Genomic DNA, 26,763 nt, shown 5'->3' with positions numbered 1-26,763 from the left:
AGTGTGAGAAGAGGGAAGACCTAATAGTAAAGAGTTGCAGTAATCTAGTTTAGCGAATATTATTGATTGGCGAATTGATCTGTAGTCTTGAAAGTGAAACAGTGGTCTTATTCTTTTTAAGACTTGAAGTTTATAGAAGCAGTCCTTAGTAGTTTGATTTATGAATGATTTAAGGTTTAGTTTATTATCGAAGATAGCTCCTAGGTTTCTTACTTGTGGGGTTTGTAAATTGGGTGGTAGATTTGTGTCTGTGTTACTGTTTTCGGTGGAAATTAGGAGGAGTTCGCTTTTTGAAGAGTTTAGTATTAGATTTAGGTTGGAGAGGAGTCCGTCAATTTTTTGAAGACAAGATTCCCAGAATTCAAGAGTTTTAGTATAGGATTCTTTGATGGGGATGACTATCTGGACGTCATCTGCATATAGATAGTGTTTAAGGTTTAACTTGTTTAGAAGTTGGCAAAGAGGGAGCAGGTAGATATTAAAGAGCGTTGGTGAGAGTGAGGAGCCCTGTGGAACTCCTGAGGAGGAAGAGTAGTGCTGAGATTCTTTGTTGTGTAGTTTAACTTTGTATTTTCTGTTCCCTAAGAACGATTTGAACCACGATAGAGCTGTTCCTGTTATTCCAATATTTGCTAATTGAATTAGTAAGATGGAGTGGTTAACCGTATCAAAGGCAGCTGAGAGGTCCAGGAGGATTAGCAGGTAAGCTTGACCTTTATCCAGGCCCATGATAAGGTAGTCAGTCAGGGAAATTAGTAGTGATTCTGTACTTAAAGATTTCCTGAAACCATATTGGGTCGGGAACAGAATTTTATGTTTTTCGAGGTAGTCTGAAAGTCTGGAATTAACCAATTTTTCCATTACCTTGGCTATGAACGGGAGATTTGATATAGGACGGAAATTGGTAGGATCATTGGGGTTTAAGTTTGGTTTTTTTAAGAGCGGTTTGATGGATGCAATTTTCAGGTCGTCAGGATAAATTCCTTGTGCTAGTGAACAGTTAATGATGTCTGTCAGAGCGGTAGAGATGGTGTCTGGTATTAGCAGGAGAAGTTTGGATTTAGTCAAGGTAGTTTAGTCAAGGTAGTTTAGTCAAGGTAGTTTAGTCAAGAAGTTTGGATTTAGTCAAGTAAAGTTACACCTGTATTTAGTCAAGAAGTTTGGATTTAGATTTCAAACATGGATTTAGTCAAGGGAAGTCTTGCCTCATAAATTTGCTACTTTTTTTGAGGGCGTAAATAAACGTGAATAAAGGTGAGCCAGTTGATATAGTGTATCTGGATTTCCAAAAAGCATTTGACAAAGTCCTGCATGAGAGACTTCTTAGGAAAATTAAACAGTCATAGGATAGGGGACAGAGTCTTATTGTGGATTGCTAACTGGTTAAAAGATAAAAAAAAAAAAGAGAATAGGGCTAATATTCCCAATAGAGAAAAATGAATAGTGGAGTGCCCCAGGGATCTCTTCTGGTACCACTGCTTTTTAATATATTTGTAAATGACCTGGAAATAGGAACAAATGAGGTGATCAAACGTACTGATGACACAAAATTATTCAAAGTTGTTAAATCACAAAAGGATTGTGAAAAATTGCAATCTCACTGGAAAACTGGGCATGCAGATGGCAAAAGAAAATTTTTTTTTAAACTCTTTATTCATAACTTTTCCAAACTTGACAACTCATTGGTACATAGAAAAAGAGGGACCACAGGTGACATGGCAAGGATAATAGTACTAAAAAGAAAAAAAAGTAGGCAACCAACACACTCTCCACCACTCCCAGTATGACCCCTAAATATTTTGATCTCTCTCTGACTGTTTTTTTAAAGAGAAAGTAAGCTTTTCCATAAGAGCAATATCTATTAGCTTAGTTTCCCAACAGGAGGTGGTAGGAGAACACTTCCATTGATGGACCACCGTCAAATGCACAGCATTTAGCAGGTAATCCACCAGTTTCTGCGGTCACGCATTACCCATCTAGTAGGCCATTGTCCCATCAAAAAAGGGGCCAAGTTTATCCGCTCCTCCTGTCCAAAAATGGCACAGATACTGGATGCCACACTTCCCAGAACTCCTGAACAGCTGGGCACTCCCACCACATGTGATAGAAAGTGCCTGAAAAATGACATCCCCCTCCAACAGCTGAACTGATGTTATTAAACTTAGCATAAAAAACTGGAGTATGATAAGGTCTGTTTAACAATTTATATTGTATCTCTTGCCCCTTGTAACAGATAGTTAGTTATTTGTCAGGATCTTTGCCAAATAGATATCCAATCCAAACTACCCAAAATAACTTCCATATCCTCATTCCATAACTGAATAAGCTTGGGTGAAGTGTCTTTACCACACACAGTGACGCGAATGGACTTATATAAAGTAGCAATGAGATGTTTTGGTTTCCTACAACTGAAGAGACCTTCAATATCGGTACTCTCCTTAACCACCAGGTTGTCCCTGATTATAGCAAAAACGTCCTTACATAAACAAAAGAATAAACAGCGGGTCGTAGGTGGTATATGAAAATCCTCCACCAATTCCGTGAAGAGTTTAATGCAGCTGTCATCCGCCAATTGACCTAGAAACTGCAAACCCCCCGCAACCCAAGTGACCATATCTGGTGATAGCATATGTAAGGACAAATGCAGCTTACATAATCAAGGAGGTTAAATAAGACCAGTTAGTGCCCTGAGGGCAAAGCAAACGTTGGACCCTCCTCCAAATTTTAAGTGAATGAGCTATGATAAGGTTCCCACAGACCACATGCCTATAAGAACTTGACGAGGGCGGCATATGTAATAGTGAAGCCAAACTGCAGCCTCTCACCCTGTCTTCTTCCAACGAGAGCGAGGCCTGCTCATTATCCGTCCCCAGCCAAACCCGCAGACGACAATCGACAGGCCCAGTAGGACCACCAAAAATTAGGGAGCCGTAACCCTCCAGTCTCCCTAGGTTGCACCAGAATATCATTTTAATCTAGGCTGCTTCCCCTGTCAAATATAGCTAGAAAGTTCCCTCTCAAATTCTGGAAAGCCCGGATTGGAACGTCGCATGGTAGATGCATAAAAAGGTAAATAATCTTCGCAGGATCACCATCTTAATCAGATTAACCCTCCCCAAAAAGGAAATAGGAAGAGAAGACCACCATCTCAGATCGATCTCTATTTTTTTTTAAAATTGGAACAATTATCCCCATATAAACTGGAATAATCCCTCGAGATCCAAATACCTAAATACTGAAAACCCGAGCCAACCCTCTTAAAGAAGTTAACCTCCAGAACTGTCCGCTGTTTGGACTCCAAAAATATCAGTTCAGATTTTTGAAAATTAAGTAGCGGGAAAGTTCTCCACATCTTTCTAGAAGAGTCATTAAGGCTAGTAAAGAACGGGATAGGTTGGTCACATAAACTAGAGCATCATCCACATATAACGATATATTGTGAGTTACATCTTGAGAAGTCACTCCCTCTATACCTCGAGAGTGTCTTATTGCTTGCGCTAACGGTTCTTACCACAAGATGAAGAGTAGTTGAGTTCCCCGCTCAGTAGCAAAAGTGGAAGAAATCATCCCATTCATCATAACCCTCGCCACCAGGTTGGTATATAAAGCACGAAGGCAAGAGAGAAAATCCGGGGAAGCCCAAACTGTTCTAAAGTCAAGAACATGTAAGGCCAAGAGACCTTATCAAATGCTTTATCCGAATCCATTGAGATAACCGCACCTGACACCCTCTTCTGTCTAGCCCGGAGCAATATATTAAGTCACCGTGTATTGTGCATAGAATTTCTCCTTTAAATAAACCCCGTCTGATCAGGGTGGACAAGGGTAGGTATAACCTCTTCGAGACAATCTGAAGGATTTTAGCTAAAATCTTGATACCAATATTCATAAGAGATATGGGACAATATGAAGAATAGTCAAAGGGATCCCTGTTAGCCTTATAAATCAGCATTATCAATGCTTCTGTGAGAGAGCCCACTCTGGCTCCAGGAATGTGGAGATAGTTAAAAAGTTCCCCCAATTTCAGAACTAAATCCTCAGCAAAGGCCTTATAAAACTCCAGGGAATACCCCAAATATTAAAGAACTCTGCTTTTTGATTGTATAGCCTTATCTAGCAGCCGCCTTATTGCCATGCTCATAATACCTTTGCTTTTGAAACTTCATACACTTTTCAAAGTCTTCAACATATCGCTTAAGCTGATTACGAAGCAGGGTCAATTTACAATAGGTTACATTAAAGCAATCAGCCTTAAGTTTACTTTCCAAAACCTTAATCTGTCGTCCCAGATCTTTCCATTCCCCCTTTCTCTGTTTATTAATATGGCTAGCATAAGAAATGATACAACCACAGAGCACCGCTTTCAGGGACTCCCATCTAAGAGTTGGATTAAACTCACTCAGAGCATTATGAACCTCAAACTCCTCCAGAACTTTCTGAACCCCATCCTTAAAATTGGATTTCCCCAGTAAAGAAGTATTAAACCTCCACCTTTTATGACTCCCATCACCACAAACTGGGAAAGACAAAAAGATAGCATAGTGATCTGAGATAGTTGCATCCTAAAATATCAGGCTTGAATGCTGGACCAACAATATTCCAACTACATAAAAATAAATCTATTTGACTAGTTAGGAATCTGGGAGAAAAATATGTATAATCCCTGCTACTGGGGTTTTGTTTCCTCCAAATATCCTCAAGGTCAAAAGTCTGCATCAGATCTCTCAACCCCTTACCAGTATCTTCCTGCACCTTATGGGTACCAGACCCTTCCATATCCGGACAGAGACAGGCGCTCCAATCACCCCCCATGCACACCTGGTCTTTTGCAAATCTAACCAAGGATTCTTGCAGTTTACTATAAACGCCATCTGCCCTACATTTGATCCATAGACATTAACATGAGTGAGCGACTGCCCATACGGATTAGATTCCAGAATCACAAAGCAACCATGTGGGTCACAGCAAGAGCCATGGACCTATAACGGGAGGCTCTTGTGGATTAACACAAGGCTCCCTTACTTTTGGAGGAGAAGGAAGCTGCATATATCTGTCCCACCCAAGCCCTTTTTAATTTGTCATGTTCACTAGCCACCAAGTGCATCTCCTGTGAAAAGGGAATATTTGCTCCCTTCTGCCATAGAAATTGCAGGATCCTGGTTCTTTTATTTATTTATTTATTTGTTTAGAATTCTTATATACCGACATTCTTGTATAATTAACAAATCATATCTGTTTACAATACAACAGAACAATCGCGGCTAAGGCGTTACATTAAAAAAAAGCGTCTAATAGAGTATAAATATGAGAACAAGAGAACAATTCAAATAGAACGTAAATGGGACCCTGGGGTCCCATTTTCACTGGGGACGAGATCCCTCTAATATTTAAGGATACAATTTTATTGTCAGCCATAATCAACAAAATGGAAAATGGTGGTAGCAGAAAATACCTGGGAACTACTCCACACCATAAGGACATCCCAGATCTCCCTTAGATCCACACACCAATAAGCCCAGGTGTCACCTTTTGTAGAACAAAAGAACCCCAGTTAATAGCCTTTCCTCAGTTACATAGCCCATCCACGAAACCCCGCCATTATCCTGAAAACTTCCCCAACTATCCCCCCAAGGCTCAATCAGATGCTCCACCCCCCCACCCCTACCCAACCAACCATAAAACCTCCCCCAACCCTTCCTATCCCCCAACACCTATCGGGAACTAACCTGCAACAAAAAGGGCTTTGGTGCCATAAAGCAGTCTCAGCAAGTAAAACACTCTCAAAAATAAAATGTCCAGTCCAGGAATATTTTGGCAATGAAGAAAAAAATAGTCTCCACTTAGCACTCCCTGAGGAAGAAAAAGTGCCCTTAGGAAAGCTATGTAGCACCAAAGCCATGAAAAAAGAACATGAAACAAAATGCTAGAAATCTGAACAGAAAAACCCAAAATATATGTCCAACACATAGGGGCAGATTTTCAAAGGGGTACGCATGTAAGATACACGCGTACCCCCCGAAAACCTGTCCCTTACTTGATGGACACACAAGGCCAACTTACAAACAGGTCTTCCCTTCAAGCAATCAGCTCCTCAGGTGACCTTAACCACGGACGCCTCCAACCTAGGTTGGGGAGCCCATGTCGAAGGCCTTCAAATCCAAGGGACTTGGACAAAAGCCGAAGCAACCTATCAGAACTTTCTAGAGCTTCGAGCGATGCAGTACGCCCTTTATGCATTCAGGGACTGCCTATCCAACAAGGTCATATTGATTCAGACAGACAACCAAGTAGCAATGTGGTATCTGAACAAACAGGGGGCACAGGCTCTTATCTGCTCTGCGAGGAAGCAGCCCAGATTTGGGCACGGGCACTGTCGCATTCCATACTACTGCGAGCCACTTATCTGGCAGGCACACAGAATGCAGTAGCGGACCGCCTCAGCCGGAATTTCCAGCCCTTGTTGCGGGCAGAATTTTCTGCCGGGTAGGGTCAGCTGGACATCAACCTCTTTGTGTCCAATCAGAACTGCAAAGTGGAACGATTCTGCTCCCCACACAGAGACCGAAGAGCACAAACCATGGATGCCTTCGCCTGCCCCTGGAAAACAGGCCTGCTATATGCCTACCCTCCGATTCCGCTAATAAGCAAGACTCTCGTGACGCTACAACAGGACCAAGGCTCAATGATACTCATAGCCCCGTGTTGGCCACGCCAAGTCTGATGTCCCATACATCTTGACCTCTTTGTCCAGGAACCCATTTGCCTGGGCATGGCGCCCAACCTCATAACACAGAATCACGACAAGTTGCGCCACCCGAACCTCCAGACCCTGTCCCTGACGGCCTGGATGTTGAAAGGTTGATGCTACAGTCCCTCAATCTTTCTAGTGGCGTCTCTCAAGTTCTCGTAGCTTCACGAAAGCCTTCCATGCAGAAGTCTTACCGCTCTAAGTGGAAGAGATTTACTTTGTGGTGTGCACAGAAAGGCTTTGATTCCTTTTCTTGCCCCACACTGAAGCACTTAGACTATCTCTGGCACCTCTCAGAATCTGGTCTCCAGACTTCCTCCATACGAGTACACCTCAGTGCCATCTCTGCTTACCATCAAGGAATAGGGAATGCCCCGATAATGGCTCAACCCCTTGTGGGTCGCTTTATGAGAGGCTTACTACAGCTTAAGCTCCTCTACGACCACCGGTCGTGGCATGGGACCTCAACATAGTACTGGCACGGCTCATGCGTCCTCCTTTTGAGCCCCTGCACTCCTGCGAAACTAGATATCTTACATGGAAAGTAATTTTCCTTGTAGCTATCACATCTGCTCGCAGAGTCAGTGAGTTGCAAGACCTTGTAACATACTCGCCCTATACAAGGTTTCTCCATGACTAGGTGGTTCTCCACACTCACCCTAAATTCCTTCCTAAGGTGGAAACTGACTTCCACTTAAACCAGTCTATTGTCTTGCCCACTTTCTTTCCAAGGCCTCACACTCACCTGGGTGAGCGAGCTCTGTACACCTTGGACTGTAAACGTGCGCTTGCATTTTACTTAGACTGCACCGCAGACCACAGGAAGTCCACCCAACTCTGTTTCTTTTGACAAAAACAAGCTTGGAGTTGTGATGGGCAAGCAGACTCTCTTAAATTGATTGGCAGACTGCATTGCATTCTGCTACCAGCAAGCAGGCCTTCCACTTCAGGGAAGAGTGAAGGCGCATTTAGTAAGAGATGTCAGTAGCACACTACCGTTCAGTACCAATTGCTGACATCTGCAGGGCTGCAACATGGAGCTCTCTCCACACCTTTGCATCCCCCTACTGTCTTGACAAGGCTGGACGCTCAAGACTCCGTCTTTGGCCAGTCTGTCCTATGGAACTTATTCCCAGTGTAAAATAACCAACTCGTCCTATCTCGACCAGCTGTGAATTTCAGGCTGCCTCATTGCCAACAGCACCCCAGTTGTGCTTGTTGCACGTGTTGTGTGCTGGTTGGCCTTCTTTGTTATGAGTCAGTCTGTAGCTTGCTATTCACCCATATGTGAGGACTACCATCCTACTTGTCCTGGGAGAAAGCAGGGTTGCTTAACTGTAACAGGTGTTCTCCCAGGCCACCTGTTACAGGTGTCCTGGGAGAACCCACGAAACCCACCCGCCACCCTGCAGTTGGGTTCGATACAGTTTTCTTATTTTATTTTTCGCTCGTACTTTTTACCACAAACGAGACTGAAGGGGGATATCGTGTGGCCACGGGGTTAGTGGCATGCTGAGCATGCTCGGTGTGCCAGTCAAAAGTATTCTGGGATAGGGCTCCATCTGATGATGTCACCCATATGTGAGGACTAACTGCTGTCCTGGGAGAAAACCTGTTACAGGTAAGCAACTCTGCTTTCTCTAAGGTGTGCAGGCTAGAAGCCTCTAGGACCAAAATTATTTTCCGCGCAATGCACAGTTGATAATTGCTCACTGTTGGGGTTTCACGTGGCCAGGTTTTATTCTGTCTGAGCTTCTGCTTTTAAAAGGAAGTAAAATAGAGAATAAAGAATCCTGCACTTTAACATTCAACTGTTCAGTGCTGATGAATCTCTGTCCTATGCTTCAACAAACCTAAACAATTAAACCTGAACAGTTTAAAAGGAACTGAAACATGAATTCTATAAATAAATGTCCTTTTATAATCTTTTTGTGCACACTAGGATATGAGCAGGTGCTTAAGGCTGGTCTTTATTACAAAAGGGAGCAGTTTTTCAAATGTATTCTTAAGTAAACTAAAAAGCATATGATAGCGTTCTTTCAAAAGCTTGATGGAGGGTTTTATGTTTTTCAGAAATGAAGCTTAATTGTAAACCAAAATGTATCTTTTGTCTAAAATTGAAGCTTATGTACGCAAAATGTAATTAATGTTCTTTACACTAAGATCATTTCTTTTGCAATTAGTTGGAAATGTATTTTGTAGGTGGAGCACTACTCAGCTGGTGTGTACTGTTTACCTTGTCAATCGGTATTTACAAATGGAGTGCTGGGATCAAGCAGAAGTAAACTGCAGGGCAGGTTTATGTATTTAAAATATTTATATCCAACATATCAAAATTCTATGTGGTTTAACATAAATACATTCATAATAAACTCTTTAAAAATACAGAACCAGCAAAAATAAGACATTAAAATAATATAAGCACCATAATAGCATTCATTAAATTTACATTTACTCAACAATTTAGCTTAGATCCCGAACCTGAAACCCAGCTTATCGCAGTATTCTAGACTTATTTAATTTGACAGAGTTTCTTCTACAGCTATGTATCAGGATATGCCTGGAAAAAGAAACGAGCCTTTAGGTGTGTTCTAAATCTTAGTATCAATATCTCTTCTTTTAGTTCTAGAGGCAGCGCGTTCCATAACACTGGCCCCTGAACCAAAAAAGATCTCTTTCATCCTATTGAGTTTAATATTTCTAGGTGTTGGAGTAAGGACCTTAAACACCAGGATGTTTGATAGGATTTCAATATTATATTCATGCTAGGGAAAGCTAATTCATTAATGGATTTAAACACTAACATAATAACTTTAAAAATAATTCTCCACTTTATTGGTAATTTATATAGTAAGATTTTCCATTCTGCATGATCATACAGGGACCTGTGTCCATTGACTTATGTGCACAAATGCAACTTTTTAAACATTTTTCTCCCACAAGTGCTGGCTTTGTAAGTACAATGTCACTTCTAGGTGTGTATGGATAGATGGATCTTAATTTAGTTCCTAGCTGGTGTAAGGTGGGTTGTTTTTTTTTTATCAACCAGATTGTGCTGGCTCTAAAGAAATGGAAGACCACCTGTTTTAGATTGGGTTTTTCTTAACCTTGTATTACTTTTTCATCTGATTTGCTAGCATTAATGCAGTAGCTGAAATATCTTTAGTCTAAGAAGTTATACTCTGGGGGGGGGGGGGGTAATAGCCTTGATTTTTTGTATAATAATAAAGTAAAAGTGCTTTATATTTATACAGTAGCTCTCTGTAAGGATGGCACTTTTCCATGTCATTAACCAGTTGGATCACTGATAAAACACTTTGTTTCCACCAGGGCCTTGGCAGACACAAAGCAGATGGGAAAGCTGAACAAAGATCAGTTTGCTTTAGCCATGTACCTCATTCAGCAGAAGGTCAGTAAAGGGATTGATCCTCCCCAGGTATTGTCCCCAGAGATGATTCCACCAGGAGAAAGAAGCACACCTGTACAAGTGAGTCATGGGCTAAAGCAGATATTACGCCTGTGTTCTATGTAGGCTAATGCAGCATTTGTTCAAGTTGTTTGTTCTTTTGACTTTTGTGATGCATTCAAGAATTTGTTTATATTAAATAAAAAGCAAAAATAAATTCTTTGTCAATTTGCACATTAATCCTGTAGTATTTTCAGTCTTCTCATTAGTGGTGTCGTTTGCTGCTTTGGAATTATTCCCACATATAAACTAGCGTTTAGCAGACTAAGGGCCCTATTCAGTAATATTTTTTTTTCTTTTCTGTGGCTATATAAACATCTTTATTGACTAAAGTCTTATATGTGCCTTATACACCCATGTGATATGATTAATTCTCTGAGGACAAGCAGGATGATGGTCCTCATGCATGGATGACATCACTGGATGGAGCCCGGCATGGAACTTTGATCTCAAAGAATCTAGAACTTTCGAACACGCCCTACTGAGCATGTGCAGCTGTAGTCATCACCCTGCCCCCTAGGCAGAGTGTCTCAGTCTCTCTTTTCCCGTGGAGCTGTGTGTCTCATGGTATTGAGCTTTGCTCTCCTCAAAGTTTTTACAAATGTTTTCTAGAGCCGCAGCGGTTTGCTTTCCTTTACCTTTCGGTAATTTTATTTCTTTTCCCTTCTTTCCTTTGTTTTCCAGCTGTATGGCAGGCCTTAATTGCTGTACAGTCTGGCAGAGTCTATTTCTATCCTTTATTTAAAAAAAAACAAAAAAAACTGCCCTACAGTTTAGCATCTGTGTCCTCGCCTTGCTCTGTCTTTTTGTACCTTTGTCAAACGCTGGCAGGACTGACTGAATGTAGTCCATGGGTAATCTGTGTAGGCCGCTGAGCTTGGGACTTGCCTGAATTCTACCCAGGCAGGAGTTCTATGTCATTTCACTGATCGATCAACATCGATGGAGGTTCAGACAGTGCAGAGATGGAAGACTACACTGTTCCTGTGGGGGGAAGAGTTCATCCTCCCTACATTCAAAGGAACTAGTCTTCATGGGCTGGAGCCCTGAATGACATAGCCTCCCCTCCTGCTTGCTGGTGATGGCAATGCAGTCTCCTTGTGAAAGAGGGTGAGCAGGAGCCTGGATAAGCAGCTTGCTTCTGCACATTTGGTGCCATGCCCAGTGCCGGTTGCCCATGCACATCTGCGACTAGCGCACCATTGATCTGACACATCAGTGTCTGGACCGCGTCAGGAACCAGGACTGCCATGAGTGCCAAGGTCACCCTTGACATTGTCGAGGTGCCGGGGCACCCTCAATGCCTTAGGGTGTGACTGCCTTGATGCTGTTAGGGCCTTTTGAACTGTAGGCATCTGTTGATATGGACTCTTGATGCACCAGAGTCATCAAGTGCCTTGGTCTCTGGCGGAGAAATGGCAAGCACCAAAGTCAAGTGTCTGGGACCAGGTCTGCCATCAAGTGCCAGGGTCCTCCTCAATGTCGATGCTCTTGATGCCCTCTGTGCCTTTGATGCCAGAGGTGCGTGAGTGGCCGCCCTTGATGCTGTTGAGGTGCACAGCCTCAATACCACGGCCGCTCTCGGGTCCATTGCAGTGCGGAGCTGCCCTGATACCATAGATGTCCTCGATGCCATGGAGGCCACTGATGCCTTTTGTTGCCACTCTCGACAATGTTGAGCACCACCAATAAGGCATTGGGATCGCCATTGCGCGCCCTGGTTGTCCATGAGGTCTTTGACAGTCAGAGCTTTTGAGAGACCTTGAGCACCACTGAAGCCTTCGAGCAACAGGGATTTTGGCCTTGAATGGATAGAGCGCCGGGGTTACCATTTACTTAAAGCACCCTGGTATGCTGGCATCCTGACACAGTGGTGTGGTGCCCTCGAAGCTCCTTGGCAGTTCCGATGGGGCACTGAGGGACATTGTGCTGTCCCATCAGTGACCTACGGCTATCAGGTATCATGGATGCCGATGATCTTGGTGGCCCTGAGCCACTGAGATCGGGGCACTATCTGTGTTAATAAGCGCTAGTGAGGCTATTGTCAGCCATAGCTGCTGGCGAGGGATGCCATCAAGCCAGCAGCATTGACTAACTCGGACGGATAGGTGAGCCGAGGGGAACAGTCAGTGGCACTGGCAGTCATCAGTGCCTCTTGGCACCAATGAGGCATGTTGGGACTGCAGAGCCTCTGCTTGCAGATGCCCCAGGCATTCTTGGTACCACTGGTCCATCAATGCCTTCTGGTACTGTGGTCTCTGTTGGTGCCACCGGGCTGTTGAAGTCCACGGGCACATGTGTGCTCGGGATAGCACTATATACTATCAAACTGATAAAAAGATTGTCAAGTGCTGTCAAAGCCCTAGGTGCAGTGTCATTTGGTGCCCTTGATGTGATCCATCGTTGGTGAGTGCAAAATTGCTATGAGCCCTACGGGCGCTCTCACCACTGTGGGCACCAGTAGACCGTTGGCGCCATGGACTTCACTGCTGCTGATCCATGAGGGAAATGGTGGTAAGCCATTCCTGACGCAGTGTCAAGGGCTGTGTCCAGCCTCTTGGAGCTGGACACAGCCCCCATACCATACCCAGAGCCCCAGTGATACTGGGGATGCTGTCGTCACATTGTTCCTATGCATTTTGCAGGGAGTTACTGTAACAGTGGAGCACAGCATGTGTGGTTAGGTGTACAGCAAGGCATCTACTCCAAGCACCTCGGGTGATGACTGGCAGCATTCTCCCTGTCTGTGTAGTTCTCAGCCATGCCAGGGTTCTGCTATAGTCAATCCTGCACCACAAAGTGCTGGGGAACACTGGCAAGGAAGATGCCATCTGACACTCTGTGATTTGCTTTGACAGCGCGCAGCCACCAACTCTAGCAAGTGGTGTTTTTTCCTTGCTGTGCCGTGGGATTCTACCCTCAAGTACAGCGAGTGGGGTCATAGGTGTGCCGTCATCCCTAGGATGGGATACCACTGTTTTGAGTACTGGTGAGCGTGCTTTTACAGCAGAGGGCTCTGTTTTCCTAGTGTGTAGACAAATGGACTCAGGACCAGTGGGTTTATGCTCCCCTGCCAGCAGATAGAGATGGAGCAAGCTAACGTCACAATATATATAAATCACCAAGATTGATCATTCAGATTGATGGTATACAAATAAATAATAACAATAATATATAGCCCTGCAGTGAACCCAGCATTCCTGTATTCTCCGTTTCCTGAAGATGGTGTACATGCATCTCCCTATGGGGATTGCTTCAAGCTTTTTGGAACGAGAAATTTTAAATTCTAAATTAAGGAAAAAAAAGCCCTGCTCTCCTGTGGTGATACCTAAAGCTCCCTCCCCCAGTTGAGAATTCCTGAGGTGATTACTGTGGTCCCTCAAAGGTGTGCCTTGGTCCGTAGCTGGGTTTCACCGGCATGGACTTAGCTGCTAGTTCAGCTGAAAGGCAGTGGATGCAGGAGGCCAAGCGTGACGATGATGGCAGATGCCCTCTCTCCTCGCAGCTGGAGACCATCTCTGTACTCAACCGGTAAGTGCTGAGCTCAGGCAAGGTTTAAAAAAAAAAGAGAGAGAAGTTTTACCTTGAATCAAAGACAGGGGGGTTTCAGGACTTCCTTTGGACTCCGTGCTCAGTGTGCTGTACTGACATTTGTTCCTGCTCCCCTTGGGGTTGGGGAACTGGGCAGCCTGGCGGGTTGACGGCCCCCAGTGGGCTAGGCCTCGCACTTAGGTTTTTTTCTTGCACACTGTATGGTAGTATGCGGCGGCATTTTTTTTGCAAGCTTCTATATGTGCTGTGCTGCCCTCTACAGGCTGTCGGCATGTACAGTGCATCGGCTCTATGGGACGTCGTGTGCTCAGTTTTTGGGTGTGCGTTTTGTGAGAACAAATTTTAAACTGTTCACATGCTTAGCTTGGTGCACAAATTGTGTATGCGCCTTGCTGCACTTCCTACTAGGCGCTTATTTTTTGTGCACATTCCCCTTTTGAGTGTGAGCCATTCAGAAGCACGTTTACCACTGTGATGGCGCCGATAAGCAAGAAGCCTAAGAGTCTTCCTATTTGTGTTGCCTATCATATTAGGGCTTCTCAGCCTGACCTGGTTTCTAACCTGTGTCAGCGCTGCTCAGACGCTCAGGGAGAGTTGACTTCCTTTATTTATTTATTTATTTATTTAGAGATTTTTATATACCGACAACCGTTTGCACATCGTATCGGTTTACAGATAACTTAAAACTTTTTGGCAGTGCCATTACATATAACAATAACTATGAGTACAAGAGAATAACAAGATAACATGGAAACTGGGTAACTATTTACAGGGTTCGACGGTGTATCAACCAAGAAGTGGTTGAGGAAAAAGTCCACAGTCTGAGCAAGGAACTGGGTAGGTAGAGGAGAATTACTAGAATTACGATTGAACAAAATGGTAGCAGACTCAGCCTTTCGGTAGGTCTCAGTCCTTCCGTCCTTGAACGCCCAAGAGAGGAGCGAGCTCGGGTTGCAGACCTTCCCGAACTTCCTTGAATTTTGCTAAGCCTGGCTTCTCCCATTCTGATGATTGGTTGGTCACGGCTTTGACTGGAGGGATGCTAGATCTTGGTTCTCCCTTGACTGGCTCCTCTGCAGACTAGGGCAGTTCTGTGGGACCCAGTTCCTTCTGGACTTGGTCTGGATCTGGCTGCTTTTTCTTGGGTGGAATTTTTTCAAGGCTTACAAACTTTTCTTCAGGCGCAGTCTTCCGCTTCCCCCATTCCTGTCTGGTCAGACCCTCAGCCGGTGGCTCCTCCCTCTTCCAGCCGTATGCTTAAGCACTGGAGCTCGCCTCAGCTCCCTGTGGGTGATCCTGACAGGAATCTAGTTGGCTCTGATGATGAGGTTGATCCTGACTCCCTGGAAGATGGGGAAATTCCTCCAGGACTGGAATCATATCGAACCATGTTGCTGTTCTTTCGTAGCAATGAACTGCTGGCCCTGATTTCCCAGATCTTGAAGCAGCTGGGTATCCCTGCTTCCGACGCTGTGTTGAGTTGAGGAAGAATCCGGTTTCCGTACGTAAAGCCTCTTGGGTTTTTTGGTTTTTTTGTTTTGTTTTGGTTTTTTTTACCTGTGATGGGTGCCATTTGGGAATTGATTGATATAGAATGGGACACCCCAGAGGCAAATTTTAAGAGGGGGGGGGGAGGTTGGACATTGGAAGCCCTGTACCCTCTGGATCTGGCTGTGTGAGAGTGTGTGCGTTTTCCCAAACGGAATGCACTGTGGTGTGCTGTCTAAGCGGACGACTTATCCCCATAGAGGGAGGAGCGACTTTGAAGAATGTACATGATAGGAGAAATTGAGGCTATTCTTAAGCAAGCCTTTGAAGCAGTGGCAGCGACTTTACAGATTGCTTCCTGTTGTGCCCTAGTGGCATGATCTTGTCTGTTTCTCTTTTAGGAAGTTGATGAGCCTAGAAGAATTTCAAAGTGGTTATGAAACCTGCTGCCACCTTTTTAGCAGATGCAGGCTGTGATTTAGTCTGTACCTCGGCCAGAGGTGTGGCTTCGGTGATAGCAGCCAGGTGTCAACTCTGGTTGCAAAATTGGTAAGCTGTCACAGCCTCCAAAGCTAATCTTACCAAGATGCCTTTTAAAGGCTCACTCTTGTTTGGGAACGAGTTGGAGAAACTGGCCAGTAAGTGGGGCGAGTCTCTGGTTCCTCAGTTGCTGGAAGATAAGCAGTTAAAGCACCCTTTGGTATGAGGGGTCATCTTTGGGGTTCCATGTGGTTTTGTTCCTTTAGAGGGTCGACCTTTCAGCAGACTCAGCCTTTCGGTAGGTCTCAGTCCTTCTGTCCCTGAACGCCCAAGAGAGGAGCGGGCTCGGGTGGCAGATCTTCCCGAGCTTCCCTATGAAGGTTTGCCAACCCACCTTCTGGAACAAGAGATAGGGGGACGTCTCTCTCTTTTATCGGAGGTGGGTCGAGATCACGTCGGACCAGAGGGTCCTGAAGGTGATATGAGAAGGATATGTGCTGGAAATTCCCAGTATTTCTCGGGACGTGTTCATGGTGTTCCCTTGCCCCTCCCCACAGAAGCAGGTAGTGGAGTTCATGCTTCAAAGGCTCCTCAGGCTGAGGGCTGTGGTTCCGGTGCCCATGTCTCAAGAAAGTATGGGGTGATATTTAATTTATTTTGTTGTGCCCAAGAAGGAGGGCTCTTTTCGTCCCATCCTGGATTTCAAGAGGGTCAACCATCATTTGAAGGTGACTCATTTTTGCATGGAAACCTTGTGCTCTGTGATAATGATGGTACAGTCGGGGGAATTTCTGACTTCCTTGAATCTGTTAAAGGCTTACCTTCATTTAGCCATCTGATTGGGACACCAATGCTTTCTATGCTTTGCTGTGTTGGGGTGCCATTATCACTTTTGATCGCTGCCCTTTGGTTTTGCCACCGCTCCCAGGAAATTTTCCAAGGTTATGATAGTGGTAGTAGTAGCGGTCTTGCGAAAAGAAGGGAACCTGGTGCACCCGTATTTGGACGACTGGCTGATTTGAGCCAAGTCTCAGGAAGAGAGCCGCCTGGTGACACACAAGGTGATCTCCTTATTGCAGGAGCTTTGTTGAGTGGTGAACCTGACCAAGTGCAATATTTAGCCATCCCAGTCGTCTTAGAATCTGGGGGTCTGGTTTGACATGGGGCAGGACAGAGTTTTCCTACCAGAAGCTCGGATTCAGAAATTGATGTCTCAAGTGCGTCAGTTGGTGAACACCATGTGCCCAACGTTGTGGTCCTACCTACGGGTACCCTGGAAGTGGTACCTTTGGCGAGGGCGCATATACATCCTCTTCAGCGCTCTCTGCTGTCCCGTTGGAACCCACAGTCTCAGGACTATGCGGTTCGGCTCCTCTTGCCGATGGAAATCTGATCCCACCTCCAGTGATAGTTGCTGGAGGATCATCTGAGAAAGAGAGTTCCTTTATCCTCTCTGACCTGGTTGGTACTCACGACAGATGCAAGTCTCCACGGTTGGGGGGCTCACTATCTGGCATTAATGGCCCAAGGACGTTGGAATGCCGAAGAATCCTGCTGGAACATCAGTCGCCTGGGGGCCTGAGCGGTACAGCTGGCATGCTTGCAGTTAAGCCTTAGGCTGCGGGATCAAGTGGTTTGCGTGATATTGGACAATGCGATGATAGTGGTCTATATCAATAGCCAGGGAGGAACCAAGAGCCAGCAAGTGTCGCAGGAAGTAAACCAGCTTACGGAATGGGTGGAAGGTCAGCTGCAGATGATCTCACATTGCAAGAAAAGACAACGTTAAGCGAGGACTTTCTCAGCAGGAGAGAGGGTTTTGTCAGCCAAGGCATTTCAGCTGATTGTGGATTGCTGGGGCCTTCCGTTCCTAGACCTGCTGGTGACTTCTCACAATGCAAAGGTTCCTTGATTCTACAGTCGCAGGAGAGATCCATGATCCCTGGAAATAGATGCTCGCGGACAGGTCTGGCCAGAAGACAGATTGCTTTCTTCCTTTCCTCTGTGGCCCTTGCTGGGCAGGATAATTCACATGATCGAAGGCCACAGGGGGCTAGTACTCTTAGTGGCACCGAACTGTACCAGGTGGCCGTGGTTTGCAGATTTGCGAAGACTCCTGGTGGAGACCCCCCTTTGCCTCCACGTGGATCTGTCACAGCAGGGACCGGTAATCACAAGGATCCAACTTGGTTCTGTCTTACGGGTTGGCCCTTGAGTGGGCTCGCCTTTTGAAGCATGGTGATTCCTCTGCAGTGATTGCCACCTTATTCCATGCTCATAGGTTCTCCACTTTCTTTGCCTTTGGGCGGGTTTGGAGCGTTTTTGAGGCCTGGTATTAAGTGCGGGGTGTTCTTCCTCATTCAGTGAAGATCTCTTACATTTTGGATTTTTGGCAGGATTGGTTGAATAAAGGATTGGCCCTTAATTCCTTGAAGGTGCAGGTTGCGGCTCTTGCCTGTTTCAGAGGCCTGGTGAATGTGTTTCCTTGTCTCATCCATTTTTTGAAGGGAGTGAAGCATCTTAGGCCATCCTTGAGGTTACTGGTTCCATTGTGGAGTCTTAACTTGGTGTTGGATTATTTGGCGGGCCCTATGTTCTGACTGCTGCGTAGCCTTTCCTTGCAGTTGTTGACCTTGAAGACTGTGTTCCTGGTGACTATATGTTCAGCATGTCAAATGTCTTGAGCTGCAGGCCTTGTCTTGTTGGTTGCCGTTCCTTTGGGTGACTCTGGGGGCATTAAAACTGCTTACTGTTCCATCCTTCTTGCCCAGGGTAGCCTCGGACTTTCATTTGAATCAGTCTGTCTCCTTGCTATCCCTAGATAAGGTTAGGGATGCGGAGGAGTATCGCTCCTTGGATGTCAAGCAACTTGTGTGGTATCTGGAGGTTTCGGAACCTTTTCAAAAGACAGATCGCCTATTTGTTCTCCATGGTGGGAGTAAGCAGGGCGCTCCAGCTTTACAGGCTACCATAACTTGTTAGATTAAGGAGGTAGTCACGGCTGCATATATGGATGCTGAAAAAATGTTGCCTACTCCGGTTAGGGCTCATTCCACTAGGGCTCAGGCAGTGTCATGGGAGGAGGTTAGTTTGTTTCTTGTTGAGATCTGCCAAGCTGCGACGTGGTCCTCCTTTCGCACTTTTTCCAGGTTTTATCGTCTGGATGCAGGCCCGAGAGGATGTGGCCTTTGCATGTGCTGTGTTGACTGGACTGTGGGTATCCTCCCACCCTGTTGGCGAGTAGCTTTGGTACATGCCACTGATCCTGAGTCCATCTGTCTACATGCTAGGAAATGGGGAAATTACTTACCGATAATTTTGTTTTCCTTAGTGTAGATAGATGGACTCAGCTTCCCGCCCTTGGCTACTGCATGAATGTGTCAGTCCTCCTGTGAGGCTCTGGATCCCAAGGGATCACTGGTAAGCATTCATCCAGTCCCTAGCTTGGGGTACCTAGAATCTTACGTGAGTTCATTGTTTATAGTTGGTTGCGTACAGTTCTGGTTACATGCTTTTAATCGCTTTTGCTAGTCTGTCCACAATTGCTTTTGAAGAGAATACTGACAGGCTGGGGTCATTGCAGGTCTAAATATACTGTGATGTCAGTTTGCTCTGTCTCCATCTGCTGGCAGGGAAGCATATACCCACTGGTCTTGAGTCCATCTGTCCACACTAAGGAAAACGAACAGAGGTGCAGAGGCTCACAAGCTATACTTACCCATTTTAGGGATAACCCTGTCTGCGGCAGGGGAGTCCTGGTTCAAGCAACGATTGTTCCATTTACCAGACAGCATATACTTGGGGGAAATATATGCTATCATGGCTGAGGTATTAATACCTAAGCCAGGTTTGGGGCAATCTGTCCCGAGATCGCCCTTGCCCTGCCCTGGTAGAGTTTCCAGGCCAGTGAAGAAATCCTGTTTGACAGGGTTTGCACTTGCGTCACTCCGGCTTCCTGTCTCTTAGTGGAGTGTCTCTGGATATCTTCAGTGTGGAATTTGCTCTCAGTTTCAGCTGTTCCAAGCAAGCTGAAAGCTCAGTCTTGGTGGGTAACACCTTAATGGAATCGACAGTGAGTTATTCACTTGGGGCTGAGTTATACAACCTAGCGACTTGTGTTTACCCCAGCATTCCAGCGGTCTGCCTCCTTGTGTTCTTCGCTCTGTCCAACTTCCAGTTGGAATTTCGGGGGAGGTGGGGGAGCTAAGGCATTTTTGGTATATCTTCGTGTATACCTGCAGGGAAAGAGACACCACTTTTCCCCTATATTTTTGCCAAGTCCTGGCCAGTACTGCCTTTAGCTTTTCTCACTTCACTAGGTTGCCCAAAGTGACTTCCTGCTCACCTATCCTATAGACAGGATGGATAGCCCTGCCCTTGACAGGGTGCAGTGTGGGTGAACTTCAGGCCTAATGTATCTCCCTGCTTGGGGGTTTGGACTAGTAATCCCATTCAAGGATTGTCTTTCATCCCCTGAAACTCTTGAGGCTGTCCAGCTGGTCAGCTATGTCTGATGCTTTGGCACCGCAGGGTCTGTCACTGACCCTGTCATTGTTGCTGATTATTCTTACAAACATTGCTTGGGTTTTCTGCCCATTATGCCTATCAGGCAAACATGGGTGCACTTCTGCAGAAACATTCTGTTCTTTGGATGTTAGTGGACCGCAGTTTCTTTCTGGGGACTTCTCAAACCCCAGTTGGTTTTTTGGTTGTATCTCTAGACTTTTTCCTGTATCCAGGAGGTTCTAGACCTATTTTTATCAGAGTTTCCTGATCCAAAACCCTGCTCGTAATGTTTTCCATGATGCGGAGTATGTTTCTTGCTGGCACTCGCATCAGTCTCCTGCCTTAGGCGCCTCTGCTATGCATTGGGGTTTTGTATCTGTTTCTTTTTTTTTTTATTCTTTATCAAGTTTCAAAATTAATACATACAATATCACTTGCATCTAGAATTACAGAGTATTGTGTTAAAAGAATTAAGTAAATATAATATATAATCCCTTACTACCTCACAATAATCTGTATATCTTAAAAAGAAAATGAGAAAAGCATTGTCTACTTAATGAGCGCACACAAGATGTAATACAACTATAGAAACATAAGGTACTCACCCCTTATTTACCTACTGCCTGCTCCTCAATCCCAAACAGGGTTCTAAGATGTTCAGGGTTTGTAAACTGATGGTCCTTCCCTTTAAATTTCACATCACACCTGCAGGGATATTTCAACAGGAATTGTCCCCCACTATCAATTACATTTTTTCTAAATGCTAAAAACCTTTTCCTCCTAATTTGTGTGGACCTGACTAAATCTGGGTAAATCCAGATTTTTTGCCCATAAAAGGATTTACCTCTATTCCTGAAAAAATACTTTTGAATATTTTCTCTATCAGAAACAAATGCGAAGGTTACTAACATTGTACCTCGATTTTCAAAATATATTTCTTCCTGGGATTTCATCAGGAAATCTGATATATTCATAGATTGTTCTGTACCTATCTTCAGATCCCTATCTACAACTTCCTCATTGTCTACCACTTTTCCTCTTTCTTTTACTATTGCTTTTGCGTTTACATAAAAAGCTTTTGTTATTGTGGGTAAACATTGTTCTGGTAGTTTTAACACTTGAATCACATAGGACCTAAACAATTCCACCGGGCTCATTTTCTCGATTTTGGGAAAATTTATAACCCTTAAATTCAGCGCTCGTGTATAATTTTCTAGATTTTCAATCTTTTTCTGAATTTCATCCTCTGCCTTAATTTGCAAATTTTGTATTTTTTCTACTTGATCTACCCTTTTTTCAATACTAAGGATCTGTTTTTGTTGACCTGCTAAAATATCAGAATTTTTTTTCACAACAACATTTGTTTCTTGTACTACATCAGCAAGTTTCAAAATAGAAGAATCAAGTTTAGCAATGAAATTCCAAAGAGTCTCCATAGTGATGGTACCAGGTTTTATAATTATTTTCTGGGGATTCTTTTCTTCCACATTTCCTTGTAATAAATGTAACGGTCACTCTTCCAATTTCTTTTCATTTTTTGGTGTACTGCCCTGTTTAGGTATAAACTCTTGAACCTCAGGACTTCCTGATTCAGAAGATATGGTTGAAACTTGTAATCCTTCTGACATCTCTCGAACCTGAAGGGGAGTGCCTGGTAACTCTTGGGGTCCTCCCCCATTTTTACCAGGCGGGGTTGGTATCTCAGGCGCCCCCGGACTAAGTGTGATGTCATTGGCCAAAAGGGGAAGTTTCCGCTCCAAATCTTCCCCTATCGCGGCCCCCTCTACAGGGGTAATTTAAGGGGTGAGTTTAACCATCAGCAACAGTTCTCTGATTTGAATCTGCCATTCATACCAAGAGGAGGCGTTAATCTTTGCCCTTTCTCTTGGTGGTGGGGGCAATCTCACAAAGCCGCGCGCGCCCCTTAGGCGCGTGGCTTCGGCAGCGCGCTGTCGGCAGCTTCGTGCCGAAGGGGGAGCCCCTTTTACCTCCGCTTCTGGCTCCTCCTTCTTACGTAGCCGCAGCTGATTGGTGTTGATCTGTCGGGGCAGATTAGCGTCTACCCCTGGGTTTCCACGGAGCAAGTCTCAAAGAAATATTAAAGTCCCGGTGCACAAGAAGAAATTACCTCCACAGGGTAAGATAGAATCTCTCTCTCTGCCTCGGAGACAAAATCGAAGGGAAGCCCCTTTTACCTCTGCTTCCGGCGCCTCCTTCTTACGTAGCCGCAGCTGATTGGTGTTGATCCGTCGGGCAGATTAGCGTCTACCCCTGGGTTTCCACAGAGGCAAGTCTCAAAAGAAATATTAAGTCCCGGTGCACAAGAAGAAATTACCTCCACAGGGTAAGATAGAATCTCTCTCTCTGCCTCCGTATCTGTTGTTTCCTATGGTTTTCTCTTTATAGAACCCAACTCTTTCCTGCCTAAGACCCCTTTGTGTTGTTGGCTGCCTCAAAGGCAAAAGGGACAGAGGTGGTGCTTTCAGCATGGTGCGAGTTCCTGCTTTGTCCTGCTCAGAGAGCCTATAGCTTGGGATTCACCCAGGTGTGAGGACTACCATCCTGCTTGTCCTGGGAGAAAGCAGAGTTGCTTACCTGTAACAAGTGTTCTCCAAGGACAGCAGCAGGATGTTAGTCCTCAGAAAACCCTCCCGCCTCCCCTGGAAGTTGGTTTCTCCATGTATTAAGCTGTATTATGGCTGAGGGACTCTTCCTAGGGGCAGGGTGATGACTACAGCTGCACATGCTCAATCGAGCATGTTTGAAAGTTCTAGATTCTTTGAGATCAGTTCCATGCTGGCTCCATCTGATGTCACCCATGTGTGAGGACTGCCATCCTGCTGTTCTCTGAGAACACCTGTTACAGGTAAGCAACTCTGCTTTATAAAACTATAACTGACTTCAAATACAGTGAACATGTATGGTCAATACATGCAATAAAAGACCCAGCTTTATTAGTGCTGTGTATGATTAATTAAATAGTAGGAATAATAGGTGAGAGAACTGAGTGCTGCAGAAGTAATTTTATAAATTGATTTTGTTTCTTTTGAGTCCTGTGAAAGAACTAGTAAGGATTAAGCTACAGAATGAAGCTGTCCCACTGTCTGTAGGGACCAGCAGTTTGGTGAATGGATTGTCCATTTTCCTACAGTTTTCCATGGTGACTACCCACAGTACTGTGCATTTTTACTTTACTTGTCTCATTAATCTAGTGTTACTTCAATCCAGTCATAAATTTTTTGACTGGAACCTAGAGCTTCAAGCATAGAAATTTAATGAATTACCAGCTGTGTCTTAGGGTGGAGTGTGCATTGGCTTTCCAAGAGTAAAGATTTCTCTCTCTTTCAGTTCTCATGGTTCCCAATTTTATTTATGCCCATTCTAATTCTTCATGTGCAGGGTGCCCTGTGATTTATTCATACTTGGTTTAGTCAACTCTCTCCTGAATTGGTTCCTGCTGCCTTTTGACATTTAAAATTATGCAGGAGAGACCACACAAGAAAACAGTGGCCAGAAAATAACATCAGAGAGTCAGATCAGTAATTTAAAGTCACCTCATCCCCAAATTGTTCCATGGATCCATGGGAAATGCTTGTAATGTGTGTAAGACTGTTAATATCAGAATTTATTCAGGGCCAAGTGCATCATTCAGAGACAAGGGGCACCTTATCTCTGAATGATGCAATGTGCCTGAGAGAGGGGATTGCCTGGAGAAGCAGGAGGACCTGCCCATTGGTTGTGGTGCACCTTCAGCAATAGCCTCCCTGTTTCTCCTCTATCCTGCAGTTGAGGGAGAGCCACTTCCTCCCATGCTCTTGTGCCTAGAGTTGTTTGAGAGATAAATCTGGCCCCAAATATGTTGTGCAATTTGATGGATATTTCTGGCTGACTGATGTTGTCATCTCTCTATCGTTGTTTGAAAGTCTTCTTCAGTAATACATTGCTGTAAAATTAAGATGCTTAGGATACCTGTGCACTCTTGGTTTCCACATCTTTTGTGCTCATCATCTGGTTAAGTGATTTTTTTGGTCATTCCTTCTGTGGTGAAAAATGGTGCACAAAGCTGAGGGGGGGGAGGGGTTCATCTCTCCTGAGCTGACATTGTAAAACACTAGAATAGACCCAGACATATGGTGCCTGTTACTTATCTGACAATCTCTCTTCTTTCCAAGCATTATGAGCATTGCATTTGATTTTATCACCCAAGGAAGTGGGTGTAAAATCATTTATTCTAAAATGTTGACCTCATCATTTCCCATTGTGTTTCCTGAAAGTTCCCGTACTCCATTACAAACTTGACATCAGTCCTTGTTCTCTTGATGGTTCTCCTCCTTAAGTACTTTCAACCATTGGCATAAATGGCATACATGGCCATCAAGCAGCCACACATTGATGGAACCTAAAAGATTTAATTTTGTCCAAGCGACTTAGCTTAGAGACCTGCTTCAGTAGGTAAAAGAGGGCCTCATCTGGACATTTAAAATAACCCAATGGGGGAAAAAAGAAGTTCAAACTCACTGCTTATAAAATCAGCTTCACAATTTGCTGTTAATTTAAATGGGGGAGGTCCATATTTGAGGTAGTTAAATTATTAAACAGTACCTATTGGTTCTCCAGAATTGGAGGGCTGGAATGTTGCTTCCTTTTTAAAAGTGTGTATAGATCTATACACATTTTTTTTAAGTAGCAGCTTTTAAATGATGTCTCTTTGTCTGTTTTTCTCTTATCTGCTCTGCCTTTGGTTTCCAAAGACACTGTCAGGTTATTTATCCTCTATAGGAAGTGAAATCACAGCGCTAACAGAAAGGCGGCGTGTGAGTAATCAAAATTTTCCCAAGGAATGCTAATTGGGTTTTTATGTGTAAAGAAGCAGCACTTTATATAAGGAGATTTTTTAATGTATGTATGCATTTTTTATACCTTAAAGCATCAGGGTTGTACCTTTTGCCTACTGTAATTATGGCAAAATCTTTTTCCATTGATGAGCAGGCTGAGTTAGCCATTACATGTGGGTGACATCGTCTGGTGGCAGTGAACGGATTTGTCTCTCCAAGCTAGTAGAGCTTTGAGCTCTACTGAGCATGTGCGGGAGTACCCGCACATGCAGGCATTGCCTCGTGAGTCTCCTCAATCATTTTTTTGTCCAAGCTCAGCACAGATGTGATCTGCCTTTCTCACATTTTTTCTTTAACAATCCTAAAACCTCCTTTGAATAGTTTTTTGGCTGCAGTTTCTTCTTAAATTGCCTTGCTGCTTCTGCAGCCCCACAATAGCACGTTTCAGTGGTACTAAAAAAAAAAAAAAAATCTTGACGACAAAGTGTGGGCTTTACCTTCTCACAGGACAAGCAGGATGGTTGTCCTCACAAATGGGTGACATCGAGGATGGAGCCCACCACGGAAAAACTTCTGTCAAAGTTTAAACAGAACTTGACTGGCCCCTACTGGGCATGCCCAGCAAGGCACTGACCCTGCAGCCAGCAGGGGTCTCCCTTCAGTCTTCTTTTTTCCGCGCAGCAGTTGCCACGCGGTGAAAGGAGCTCTCTTACCACGTTCCTGACAGGAATTCGGTATTTTTCTATCCGAAGAAAATTTGCCCCTCAGGGGTCTCCCTTCGACAAATTTTTGTCACTTTCGCGGAAAACGGTAAGTTTTTTCCCTTTTTTAATCGGCGGCCGTCGATTTTGGCCCTTGAGGCCTGTGGGAACTTACTGAGCCCGCGCCTAAATTTGGCCTTAAGCCATGGCGACGGGGTTCCGTCGATGTCCGGATTGTACCCGGACTATGTCCATCACTGACCCCCATAGGGTTTGTGTTTTATGTTTGGGGTAGTGAGCATGATGTCCTGACTTGCACCAAATGTGCCTTAATGACACCTAAGGGTCGCAAGGCCAGGATGGAGAAGATGGGGCTCCTCTTCCATGCACCCACCCCAACGCCATCGATAGCATCGACGTCATCGGAACCGGCACCGTCGAAGTTGCACCACCATCGCCAACCCGCCGGTGACCGTCCACCATCGATGACTTCTCGGCCGTCGACTCCTGTCCCCTCCCCGGATGACCGAGGAGATCGGAAGGATAAGCATCGCCATCGACGGCACAAGTCTCGGCCCGTCGAGGATCCGCAACCATCGACCTCTGAACAGGCCGAGCCACCGAAGAAAAAGCCTCGGTCGGACCTGGCACCGTCCACGTCTCGTTCGCAGGCACCGAGGAAACCCTCACCCTCCCGGGGTGCGGGGGCCGTGATCCCACCGGTTACGGTGGTCCCTCCGGCCCTGCCTCAGCCTCCCTCTCCCGTCGAGCCGGGTATGCTTACCCCTGGTCTCCGGGCAGAACTGGACCGGCTGGTCCAGGAGGCCATCGAGAATGCGATGCGAAGATTCCAGCCTCCACCGGCACCGCCTCCGGCACCGATTCCGGCACCGCCTCAGGCACCGACCTCAGCACCGACTCTGCCACCGAGGATGGAACCGACCACCGAGCCTATAGTGGAAGCGTTGGCACCGATACTAAATCGTA

General features: G+C 45.1%; 1 protein-coding gene across 1 annotated transcript in view; it reads left to right on the top strand.

The window, feature by feature from the left end:
• Positions 1–10,083: 10,083 nt before the first annotated feature.
• The window catches only part of LOC115096424 (epidermal growth factor receptor substrate 15-like 1), a 348,080-nt gene continuing 331,400 nt past the window's right edge, over positions 10,084–26,763 (top strand). Inside the window, exons 1-2 of the mRNA XM_029611002.1 lie at positions 10,084–10,235; positions 24,992–25,054. Coding sequence (XP_029466862.1) covers positions 10,101–10,235; positions 24,992–25,054 — 198 coding nt within the window. The 5' untranslated portion in view covers positions 10,084–10,100. The remainder of the gene's footprint in view (positions 10,236–24,991; positions 25,055–26,763) is intronic.

Source organism: Rhinatrema bivittatum, chromosome 8 (assembly GCF_901001135.1).
Source record: "Rhinatrema bivittatum chromosome 8, aRhiBiv1.1, whole genome shotgun sequence".
Lineage (NCBI taxonomy): Eukaryota > Metazoa > Chordata > Amphibia > Gymnophiona > Rhinatrematidae > Rhinatrema > Rhinatrema bivittatum.
This window is presented reverse-complemented; position numbering and strand designations above follow the sequence as displayed.